We start from the raw sequence: 12546 nt of genomic DNA on the forward strand, positions 1-12546 counted from the left end.
TGAACTAATAATCAATACCCCTTCAGATATTCAATATAATAGTAAAGTAGTTGTTAGTTGCAGGCCTAGATTACAGTTTTACTAAACGTCCACTAGGAAGGGACAAAACTCTGCTGTATGCTGTTATACACTCAGACTTGAAGCCTTTTTTTCTATTGTCACATCCAGCTTATTTAGATACACAGTTGTCTAGTTTATTTGCAATTTAGCTATGTGTTTGAAGTCAGAAATAGTTCTTTACTCTTACATTTCTTTAATTTAATCTGTAATTCCAGGCCCAATTACTTCTAAACTCTGCCTGCCTTTTGCTGTTAGATATTAATCTTTTATTCAGGATTAAGTACAGGATGTAAAACACTCTTTAGTTGGTGCCTGGCATATTGCTCAGATTGGAATCAAACGGAAATGCAAATTTCAGTTAAATCAATCTTCCTCTTCGCAGTTCAATTGAACACAACATGCAATAGGTACACTATGTAATCTCTTTTATTGTGTAAATGAAGTCGATTTGATAAATTCTTTTTTTTTTACAAAAGATGTTTCTAAGATTAAGTGAAAAGATTTATAGGGGGAAAGCCGATGTTTTAATTACTCATATGATGTTAGAAGAGAGGAATAGAGCACTCATGTACTGTAGTGTGTGTGTGTGTGTGTGTGTGAGAGAGAGAGAGAGAGAGAGAGTACAGAATGAGTCACCCTACTGTCCTGTGATTGGATGGTAGCTTATGGATAAGGGAGGGGGAGAGAGCCTTAGGGGCCGTCTGTCAATCGCTCCTACGCTCCATTCACACATTTATCTGCATGCACCGCCATAGAGAGATAGAGGAATTGAGCGAGAGTCTCCCATTCATAAAAAAAGGGAAAAGTTCATTCATAAAAAGCTGCACAGTTCTGCTGCGCTTCAGAAAGAAAAGACCGAGGGGAGGAAAGTTGATGTGGATACCAAGCCGGGAGCCTGGTAACTGCCTGAGAAAGTGAAGGGGTTGTGTGAGAGTTATGATGGGGGTGAACACAGCATGACTAGAGCAAAGCAGACTGGACCCTAGACTACACAGGACATCCCTAGTCCCGCGCTGGTGAGTTGAATCTACTGTAACGGACCGTAATGATTTGAGGACATAGTACGCCAGATGCTAAATCCTTTCCCAAACATCAACTGATAGCAATTCAACAAAAATTATCAACTGAATGTATTTCAAGCCTCTCCTGTGTTCTGCTTTCTGTAGTCAAATCTACTTTATCAAGTCAATCCTCTGTGTAATAACGGTGAATGTTTAGTCTAATTCCTGCTCTCTTTTCTACTTTGTCCTAGAGCTCTCCCTTGTCCAGTTCCCTGATTATGAGAGAGAAAGACTTACCTTGCTTCAAATCACAGAAACGACTCTTACCAGGTAGCTCATAACTTTTGTCGTTACGGTCATAATCAGTAAAATGAAAATCACTGTGATCACTTTCTGTTTTGTCTTTTACAGGCATGCTGAAGCGCACCAAATACAGTCGTCTGCGCAACGATTCACTGACATCTCTGGAGGATCTGCCCCAGAGAATGCTGCCCCCTGGAGAGGACCTTTGCTTAGACTCTGAATTTGCCCAGCTGGATCCCGGGACGCCTACACATCACGGGCCGTCCACCCTGAGGGACTTCATCCCACGTGTGACCAACATCGGATTGGAAAGTCCTATTTCCCTGCAGGGCATTAGGGGACAGACTAACTCAGTGGACAGAGCCATTGACGGACAAACTGATCGACCCTTGTCCAGAGTAGAGTGGGGCTCAGGGCCTAACCAGAGATTTTGTAGCCAACCTTCCCTCAATGTACCCCTATCCACTAATAACTTGGCTCTGTGCTGCACAAAAAGACCCATAACCCTTCATTGGATGGCCAGCCTGCCCTGGACCCCCAGCTCTCCTTGCTCACAACACAGAGACAGTCTCTGTTGTTTGAAGACCTCCTCCGCGATCGATGACAGTACAGTGGAGGGGACATCAGACAGAGTGGTTCACCATCACATCAAGGTACCTGTCACATGTCAACTAATAACACTCAGTAATCTGGTTGTGTAGCCGACTGCGACTAAAAGTGTTGGATGTTCTCTGCCCGACTAATCTTCATGTTTTTCACTTTGACGATCCGTCTAAAATTGGGAATGTTTCAATACTAAGATATTGATTGTGTGTGAGTGTGAAAGCTTCTTCACTTTACACTGCAAGAAAGTCTTTCCTAATGATTCCTACCAAGGGACACACGTACGCACGCACAAACACACACTGTCTTCCTGTGCTCTTTCCACACCATCACACTCACTTTCATTCATCCCCTCCCTCTCAGATTAAGCTTCCTGTGTAGGCAGTAGTGACTCATCCTGGCTCTCTGCTTTGCTCTAGATCTGCTCTACTTTTCTCTGTGTGTGTGTGTGTGTGTGTGTGTGTGTGTGTGTGTGTGTGAGAGAGTGTGAGAGAATGTATCCGGTATCAGCAGAGCCCATGCTGTCCTAGAACCGGAGGTGTGTCCGCATGGGTGATTAAGAGCAGGGCCTGTGAGCTGACCACTGATGGAAATAAAAACGGACTGTTTTATTGTCCTTTATAAACACACACACACACACACAGACACGCGCCTACACACACATACATGTATATTGATTCAAAGCTGGTCTTCATCAGTGGACTTACTCATCCTGCCTCCAGCCTATAGTCTCTGGCCTGCTCTGTTGAAGGGCAGGGCCAATAGAAGTGGGACTGGCCAAAGTGTATCCAGGCAACTTCATGTCCAGATGTCCAAAACTATTTCTTAAGTGCAGAAGTTTCATGTTGGATAACTATGTACAGGATAGTCCACAGTTTTGGTCCATAAGCATGTGTAGATTTAATGCTCCACTTGATAATTGACTTTGATAATTTCTCCTCTAGAACCATTAGCAAGTCATCGTTTTCGTGTACTGTGAAATATCTCAACATTTACTGGATGGATTGGCACATCAATTTTGTACAGACATTCTTCATGAGTACCAGATAATAAATCCTAACGACTTTTTATCTTCTGCCATTATAAGATTCAGTTTGAAAGATTTTGTCAACTATTGTGTCGATTACCATCATATTTGGTATTTTCATGTTCACAACATAACACATATGGACCTAATATATATATATTTTTTAGAACAAGTAAAAACAGTTTTGTGTGGCAGCGTAAATTTTAAATTACATTTTTTATTCGCCATCATCAATTGGCTAAATACTTTGATTAATGACCAATGACCAAAATGACCAAAAACAAATGACTTTCAGCCTCAGTTGTATTTTGTTCTAAAAGGCATATGTTAGCATGTTAAACTAAGATCGTGAACATTAAATCTGCTAAACATTGGCATGGTAGCATTGTTCCTGCCAGCATATTAGCATGCTGATGTTGTCTTCTTTACTTGATGCAGTGTCAAAAATAATATGGTTTGATTTTTTTCTTTTTCTCAGGAAAATGCAGTATACAGTAAATGTTGACTAAACTTTCTGCCATAGATTGAACCTGTCGCCAAGTCCACTTAAAACTTTGTCTTTCTTTGAATCTGCTCCAGTATGTACAATGTTTCTTGAGCAGGTGTCAATCATTTTAGATTTTTGAGGTCGATAGGAACTACAGATGTATAGTTCGCTGTCATCTGCATAGCGGCGGTTTCAAACCAGACGCACAACTGAATTGCTTGAGTTTTAGTTGGAGCACAAAATGAAAATAATATTTAAATAATCAATACTTCTAGTGTGTATAGAGTATGGAGTCAGAATATTTCCACATTTAAATGGGTCCATTAAGGGTTTATTTCAGCCAAACCAGAGTGGTGATTGTTGGAACAATGGAAAGACTAACCAAAATGGCTTTGTTTGTCAATTTTGAAGGGTGTGTTTTCCAATGATAAAATTACTATATGTTTACATGGAGTCTGGTGGGTTTAGCAATAGTGATCTCGGGGATGTTTTTATTTTTTAAAAGAGGATCTTACTCTTTAACAGAAATATCTATCTCTACGGAGATCTTTTTTTATAAAGTTTTAGACACTTGGAACAATAATCTTTGCATCTCAATGGCAAAACTAGCACTTTTCTGACATAAATTGAAGGTGGGCAATTGCCCATTAAATTCAGCTTGTTTTGCTGACTGGCGGCTGCAGCAACCTTGTTTATTCTGGACCCATTTCAAACATTCTTGTTCCCATCATTCACTTAAACACAAAAAAACATAGGGAAATAGGGTCCAGGTTAAACAACAACCAAAGTTACTCTTTACGTTAAAGAGAAACAGGCCGGAAACATTGCCCACATAAGCACTCTGTCTAAGATCACTTAAGACTTTTTGATTATGGTTGTTTCTTAATATATTATTTTACATTGGAATCCATGAGTAACTGGTGTTTTATTGTGTTTCACTAGTACATGGGTAGTGTGGAGGTGACCCAGTCCATGAGAGCCCTCGACTTTGATTCGAGAATGAAAGTCACACGGTAGGAGGTCTTCCCACTACCACAGTGTACACACACACACACTCTCTCTCTCTTTCTCTCTCTCTCTTTCTCTCTACTGTATGGAAGGGAAACTGTTTTATAACATATAGTTGCTAAACAACACATGTGGTTTATTTGAAAAACGTGTCAAAGGGGGAAATCAAATTAAATGTACAATGTTTCATAAACCGGGGCTTTCTCCTCATTTGATATTGACATCCTTGTGCTGGATGCCTTAAGGCCGAAGGACACAGCTGCTTTTGTTCACAACAACACTGCTGAATGATGGGGCAGAACATCTAATTAGATGAACTTCCTCCTAATGATCTCTCATAGTCTTATTAAGAGGAGAGAGAGGGAGCGAGACCTCAATCAATTACATTACATTTGTTTTCAAGAAGAAGAAAAGCACTTCCTGGAAAAAAAGTCTTGTTTCCTAGATAGTGGGATGTTACTTACCTGCACGTGTGTGTGTGTGTGTGTGTGTGTGTTTGTTTGTGGATTTTTGAATGGTTTGCCCTCTCTGACCCAAGCGTCAGCTCTCTGAAAACAAGCAACTGCAGAGTTTTGAAGAAATACAGCCTTTATATCAGCACACATACCAGGAGTATTTTTTGTAGCCATTCATATCATCGATCAGTCAGTGTTTTATTAGTCTAATCCATCTCCTTTTCATTTATATATTTTTGTAAGTATAGCTTTACCTAAACAGGCCAGGGCTCACTGATACTCACTTGATATGTCAAGTACATGTTGCCGACAATATTTTTGCTTGTTGCATGTTGCATCACACTTTACTTCACTGACATACTGTGGATGAGCTTCTTGTAATGTAGTTTATTTCTTCAGGTTCTCACTTACAAGTCACATTTTAGCAGGGCACACTGGATCACGTATTAACAAAGGTATCTCTGTGTTTTGTGTGTGTGTGTGTGTGTGTGTGTGTGTGTGTGTGTGTGTGTGTGCATGCACAGTGAGGCAATCAGCAGACTATGTGAGAGGGTATCAGCCAAGAGAGCAGTAAAAACTAAAATGGTAAGACACACACACACACACACACACACACACACCAATCAACACAGACACAACTAGAATAACAGATTTTTGTCATCATCAGCCCGTATGCAAAGGACTGTCTGCTCTTCTGGGTCAAATCAACCTACAGTTTTCTGGGAGCAGGAGCATCCTCACTGTCTCAACAGACAGCTTGACTCTAATCGCTGCCTCCTCCTTACAGGTGACAGCTTCAGCACGCTTAACCAAATTATAACTGTAACACGTCTGAATTATTGATGCATTGAATAGCTTCTGTTTTTCTCTCTCTCATTTTTCCCCATCCTTAGAAGATTGCCCACCACCCCATGCAGGCCATTTCATTTGCCTCAGGAGGAGATCCAGTATGTTCATATTCTCAGTTCAGTTCAGTTCAGTTCAGTTCAGTTCAGTTTATTTTATTTTTTTGTCCCAGAAGGGCAATTTGTATGCAGCAGAAAGACATCAAATCAGAATATACAACACAAACCACACAGCAATTTACAAAATAAAAACATCAATAAAGACATCAGCTTCAGAGTTGAATTTTTGCAGAGTTGTGTTGGAGTCATAATGAAAGGAAGAAGATGAACTACAAAACTCAAACAATAGATAATGTTAATAAAGATAAATAAATACAAGGGTCAGTAATATAAGCAAGGGTCTATTACCTTCTCTTAGCTGAGTTGAGCGCCTGAATAGAACGAGGAATGAAAGAGTTTTTGGATCTCTGTTTGAGAGCCAAGGGGTGCTAAAACGTTAGCCAGAAGCTAAACCAAGTATTCTCAGAACATTCGCCGTACATTCTCCTTGCAAATAGACATGTCTTTTTAAAAATCTGTTAAAAATGTCCGTAAGGCTGCTGATCCTCACACCCACTATTTTGCTGGCCACATTCACAATCTATAAATGTTTCACATGTAGCAACATGTTCATGGCCAGATATGGAGACAAACACACACATACACAGTGAGTCATTTGATTACAGCTGGGTTTGCTGCCATTTTTGGAGGATTGAATTATTTCCTTACCCCAACCCTAGATCCCTCTTTACTTTTAATTGGTGGCGGGAGGTCTGGGTCAGTATTTATCAAGCCACCAAAAGTGAAATTTAAATGAAATATAAATGAGATAAATTAAAAACAAATCATATAAAATACTTCACTCTCACTACTCTCAAACTTAAGACTTAATCTTGAACCTAAAGACAAGAGAGACACAAAAGGTGTTTTAAGAGTAGATTATAGATGACTGCAGTACAAAAACTTTGCGGGATGCAAATAAACAACATTTAGCCTTATGTTGATTTTATTAAGCAATCAATTTTCAAACATCTTCATTGTCTGCACGTTTCAATGTGGCACTAAATTCCCCTATTATTAAGATTTTTTTAATGACGTCAATTTCACTTTGGGTTTCTTGTGTTTTCAGACATTTTCTTGTGTATTATAGATTAGAAAGGATTTTACACAAATAAAACAATAAAAGAAAAAGATAATTACATGTTTGGAAGAATATCACTGGACAACTGTTAGGACTCAAATGGGTAAATTCTAATCTCTGATTGGCTTCTCAGGATATTACTATAAGCAGATTATAAAATTACTTCTTGTGACTTAATAAATCCATCAATCAATGAACCAAAACATAAAATCACACAAGGTACAATTCCAGTGAAACGTAATCCTAACAAAGCTGGTTTGTGCTTTCATCATCTTTACACCTCGAAAAATCTGTGTCAAACTAATTACTCGTATCTATTTTTTCTTTTTCCCCCTCTATGCCCACATTATTTCCATGTGACAGATTATGGGTTATTTATCCTGAGTGAAAAATAAAAAAAATCAATGCCGCACAAGCAGGACATGTCCGTTGTTACTGTAGCTGCTGTCTAGGTCAAACCCTGCTCAATAAACTGCTTGACTAACAAAATCTGTCATTAATGGTTTGGATCCGTGAACTCACTTTTTTGGCTAAAACAGTGTTAACAAATGCTGGGTACACACTCTTATATTTCATTGCCATTTTGATACTGCGACATCACACTGGCCAAAGATTATAGAGAACAGGGAGGCAGTTTCTCTCTGGGAAACACAACAACAGCAAAGCTAAGGACATGGATTATAGCTCACTGTTAATTAATTAGCTAAAATAATCTTGGCTCTGTTGGCTCAGACACACTGAAGATAGCGGGGGGGATTAAATCAATCTGCCACAGAGGCTTTATGGTGAAACATATTCAGCTGACTCTGCTCTAGTATTAGTATCAGAGAACCACTGATAGGAAGTGAATTAATTAAACAGAGAATCCACGTGGATGTTCATTTACTGGAAACGTGATTTTTCAGTGATCAAATAAGGGAAAGATTAGAAATCGCAAGGCTGATTACAGATCCTAAACCCACCAGATGTACAGGTTATTAAGTAAACTACACAACAACAATAACAACAAGAGGTTTTTCAGTAACATGGTGCATATACAGAGAAAAACTTAGAATTACTTTAGAGCAAGATTATGTAACTTTTGAAAGAAGAATTATCACATTCCTTCTTTTACAAATGAAAGGTTGAATTCATGGGCAACAAAATGCATAATTGCTTAATTCAATACAATCAGAGATTTTGCTGCCACAGACTTACTTGGTCTGATATGTCAAACTTTAGACAGAAGATACTGCTGTGTAACTGACATTATTATGTTGGCTTTCTGATTTCATTATTGTCTTATCTACTTGTGCTACTGTTAAACTGTAAGCTATTTAGACAGAGTAGGACGAGTTTTAATTAGCATTTAGCATCTTGTAATTGACATTTTGTGACCATATACTGTTTTAGCTTACAGTAACACGTGCTATTTTTCTCTTTATTTTTTAACAGGACATGGCAGATTACATTGCTTATGTTGCCAAGGACCTCGTCAATCAGAGAGGTGGACAGTTTAATTTCACATTACAATAAGCGTGGCTTCCATTGGACTTTCTGCCTTCATTGTGTAAATGCACAACCTCTTACTGTCATTATTATGAAAGACACCTGTCTCTCTTTCCCTCTCTCTGTCAGCGTGTCACATCCTGGAGTGTCCCCGGGGTTGTGCCGGTGAGGTTATCAACAGCATCGGTCATGCTTTTGAGACTCGTTTCCGCCAACTTCTCACACACACACCATCACTCCTCTCCAACAACCCCAGGTTGTCCTTCTGTCTACTATAGCTGTCTTATTGGTGTTTAATGTACTGTATATTTCCCCCATCTGATCAAAAGTGAAATTTAGACTCTTTACATTGGCCTAACCTATAATTCCTTCCACTGGGTTTTATAATAGAATAGTTCTTTTTGAGGTTGAGTTTGATCTGGGGCGGTTACTTGTAGTAGCAGCTTTGGCTTTTGCCCTTTTGTTGAACAAAATGTGCAATGTGAAAATGTTGCTTTGGGAATTTGTGATAAATATTTTTCACTATTTAGTGAAATATTTCATTCATTCAAACCTTTATTTAACCAGGATAAAAAAATGCCTTGAGATCAAAACTCACTTTTGCAAGAGTGTCCTGGCAAGTGGCAGCAACACGGTTTAAAATATTCAGAGACACTTACTGGTAAATACATAAACATACTTTTACTCATATTCAAACAACGACATCATCATAAAAAAACCTCTGTCCTAAATCAATTGATCAATCAATCAAAACAGTGACATACAGACTGCCTTTCGGCACGGTCCTTTAAAAAGCCTAAAAAGAATAAAATGAGACCAACTCCTTTAACTGTAGTTCATTTTAAACCAGATTTCATGCAGGCGGGGCTGCAAAATTTAAAGCCTTTTTGCCAAAGTTAGTGCAGGCATTAGGGACTGTCAATAAAACAGACCTGTGAGCGGTGACATGTCCCTGCAGACCTTGGGAGGATGTAAGTGTTCAGATAAGGAGGAACAAGTCATAATACTGCCTCATAAATGAAAAGATGCCAGTGCATCCAACGTCGAATGAAGAGGGAGAACTACCCGACCCGAGAGTACAGCAAACAGTGATGAGTGGGAGGTTTTAGTTTTTGATGAATCTCAAGCCTCCATGAAACACGGCGTCCAAAGCATGAAGACACTGGGAGGTTGAATGCATGTATAAAATATCACCATAGTCCAAGTCAGAAAAGACTGTTGCTTCACTTTCAGTTTTTTAACCAAATCTTGGACATGCAATGAAAAAGACAGTGGTTGGTCCGTGGTAATACCCAAGTATTTGTAATGTGACACTTCTTCAATTTCTGTACCAGAAAGTGTATAAATGGTTGAGACATTGTTTTTAGTTGATTTTCCCAGAGTCAAAGTCATGACTTTAGTTCTTTTTAGAGTTTAGAACCGATTTTAAAGTAGCCCGAATATGTTGCAAGATGTTAAAAGTGGACTGTAAATTTGTGATTGCCTGACCTAATGTGGACCCAGAAAAATAGAGAAGAGTGTCATCAGAATAGTAATGATAGTTTGCATTTTTTTATATTATTGCAGAGGTTGTTTGTATAAATGATAAATAGAAGAGGCCCAAGGAATCAGCCTTGAGGTTCCCCTTTTGAATTGTTTAAGGAGGCAGAAGTGAGGCCATAGTTGCTGCCATTTCTTTTTGTGCACAGTTTTTGGGTGTTAAATCCAAATGCACATAAGGACTCAGTTTTATTTGAGTAAATATAACTCAAAGAAAGTATGCTTTTGATTTGAGTATTTGTCTCTATCTTTTTAAATATTCTTTTGTGTGAGTGAGTGTGAGTGTACTCATTTTGACTGCATATATGCATGTGCATTAGTGCAGCAGTAACAGTCATGTCACAGCTTCTCCACAGCGGAGGCAGTGAGATGAACATTATGTAACTTTCTGCGCGCAGGTCAGCAGCAGTGAGACTCTGTCACAAATGGAGCCCAGAGGAGTCAATAACAGACCAAAGGTTAGAGCGGGAAGGCAAAGCCAGGAAGCAATGGGACTACTACAATGTGATCCCGGGAAAGACGCCTCCCGCTGGTGGAATAGAGGACCTGCGGATTGCAGGAGTAGACAACCAGGATGCTGACATACAAGTGGTAAGGGCCCACTGATTTTGTGCATTTGTAAATGTTACAATGGTTTAATATGTGTGAAATTATATCATTATGTCAGTAGTGGACTGCTGAAGTTGAAGTTAAATGTTTTCTTGATCTGTTGGTCACTGAAGATATTGAGCTTTAATTGGGAGGACACCTCAGTTGTTGGTAATAACTTCCCAGAATTATTGTGCTAGTCTGGGCATTAAGTCAGCAGCCTTCTGGTCATGTCTTACACACGCGCACACACACACACACACACACACACACACACACACACACACACACACACACACACACACACACACACACACGTATGACTCATCTAGTGCTGTTGCAGGTTTGTTCATCTCAGCCTGTTTCAATGTGTGAGAACTCTTCCACCAAAGAAGAAACTCCAGCTCCACCTGCAGGTAAAACTCATCAATACATTGCCAGTCCAAGTTAAAAAGGTTCTACATAACTGTAGACAGATGCATTAACATGTGCTTATCTGTGACTATGTGCATGAGAAAGTGTAGTTTAAACTAATAGGTTTGATTATAGTTTAGGTAAACTTTGGTTAGCTCCAGCTTTTCTGTTGAGGCGCCTCAACTGTCAGTTTAAAGTTAACCACAAATCTTTAAATGTGAGTTTTAGAGTAGTAATTTTAGAGTAAAATGAGACTTTAAGAAAAGTCTACAATAAAACCTATTTATTTAACCTTAAGTTTAAAGATTTGGTTTGAGAGAGTTGTAAAGTGAACCATAATTAATAAAACAATGCCAATATAAATTTAAAAATGTGCAACTTTCTTTTTTGCTTCAGCCTAATCCTTTCAGTCACTATTTACTTTGCACTGTGATATGTATATAATTTTTTTAATGATGACTAAATAAACTACTATTACTACAATAACCCTGGTTTATCCCAGTTGGAGCAACCCATCCTTGTTGTTATGTTTGTTCTATATTTATATCTCCATCAGACTCGATGGTATCGGCGGTCTTTGCTGAACAGTGCACCCCCCTCTCTGACACACGGATCCACCTGATCCAGGAGGAAGGCTGGTTCCATGGCAGGTGGATAATCAACATCCTTGTTTCTTAACTACCAGTGAATTACTTTAATGTATCTGTCTGCTAAGGTACATCTCCCTCTTTCTTTGTCACTAACTTTGTGACCTTCATCCCAGGTTAGGAAGAGAGCAGGCAGAGTCACTTCTCACCTGTAGTGGGGATTTCCTGGTCAGAGAGAGCAGCTCTGCCTCTCGTCAGTATGTACTCAGCGGGATGGAGGGAGCCACCGTGCGGCACTTACTGCTGGTGGATCCACATGGGCAGGTTAGGGTTGTGTTTTGGGATTTTAAATACACAAAGCATGAGAAGAGGTAAATGGCAGCTGGCCTTAATGTTTATCCTTGTGTCTATGTGTAACCAGGTGCGGACCCGTGATCAGGTGTTTATTAGTGTGGGTCACCTGGTGCGTTTCCACATGGAGAACCAGATACCCATCGTCTCTGGAAGCAGTGAGCTGTGTCTGAAACAGCCAATCCTACAAAGACACTAAAGCACACATTTATAGATCGTCACATCCAGATATCAGCCTTCATCTGTGGTTCTCCTCAATGCTTTTGGAGCTGAAGCACAATGTGCTAAAGCAAAAACACTTTTAAATCAATATGTCAAGATGTGACACACCATTTCCTAGAATATTATATGGTTTGGTCATTAAAGTTCATGTTATACTGTATATATATATGAATTGTTTGATTTTCTTACCATTTGAGTAAATTCTCACACACCCTCTCTCTTTCTCTCACTCTCTCGCTCTCTCGCGCTCTCTCTCTCCCAGACCCAGACTGAATTTGCTAGCGTTTTAAGTCAAAGCACAATCACTGATGTCACTGACTTTCATAATCATTTTTGACATGGTATCTAATTTGTCTTGTGTTCATTTGTTTTGATTTGTTGTTGCCTC

At 39.2% G+C, this 12546-nt stretch overlaps 1 protein-coding gene and 1 long non-coding RNA gene across 3 annotated transcripts; one reads left to right on the forward strand and one right to left on the reverse strand.

Annotated features, from left to right (window-relative positions):
* The first annotated feature begins 785 nt into the window (after positions 1-785).
* On the forward strand, positions 786-12232 carry LOC117944463 (SHC-transforming protein 3-like). 2 transcript variants are annotated; one of them, XM_034871402.1, is made up of 14 exons: positions 786-1076; positions 1313-1391; positions 1473-2017; positions 4424-4494; positions 5469-5529; positions 5612-5731; positions 5841-5891; positions 8404-8455; positions 8587-8713; positions 10395-10587; positions 10928-11000; positions 11555-11648; positions 11762-11909; positions 12007-12232. In XM_034871402.1, the coding sequence occupies exons 2-14, from the start codon at positions 1340-1342 to the stop codon at positions 12133-12135; spliced, it is 1716 nt and encodes a 571-aa protein (XP_034727293.1). In that variant the 5' UTR covers positions 786-1076; positions 1313-1339; the 3' UTR covers positions 12136-12232. The 2 variants fall into 2 exon arrangements, with proteins under 2 accessions (XP_034727293.1, XP_034727208.1); XM_034871317.1 differs by having other exon boundaries at positions 787-1076; positions 5838-5891.
* On the reverse strand, positions 3761-9232 carry LOC117944667. The gene is made up of 3 exons (XR_004656635.1): positions 9222-9232; positions 7048-7054; positions 3761-3858 (listed from the first exon to the last, which is right to left on the reverse strand). It is a non-coding gene; the product is annotated as an uncharacterized LOC117944667 (long non-coding RNA).
* Positions 12233-12546: the final 314 nt, after the last annotated feature.

Source organism: Etheostoma cragini, chromosome 1 (assembly GCF_013103735.1).
Source record: "Etheostoma cragini isolate CJK2018 chromosome 1, CSU_Ecrag_1.0, whole genome shotgun sequence".
In the NCBI taxonomy this organism is placed as follows: Eukaryota; Metazoa; Chordata; class Actinopteri; order Perciformes; family Percidae; genus Etheostoma; species Etheostoma cragini.

What these genes read in the sequence shown, in the direction of transcription:
- LOC117944463 (XM_034871317.1), top strand. Translation starts at nt 1,340, where the DNA reads ATGAGAGAGAAAGACTTACCTTGCTTCAAATCACAGAAACGACTCTTA. An exon ending in TGGTTCACCATCACATCAAG is followed by an intron (nt 2,018 to 4,423) that starts GTACCTGTCACA and finishes GTGTTTCACTAG; the next exon opens with TACATGGGTAGTGTGGAGGT. An exon ending in TCGCTGCCTCCTCCTTACAG is followed by an intron (nt 5,732 to 5,837) that starts GTGACAGCTTCA and finishes CCCCATCCTTAG; the next exon opens with AAGATTGCCCACCACCCCAT.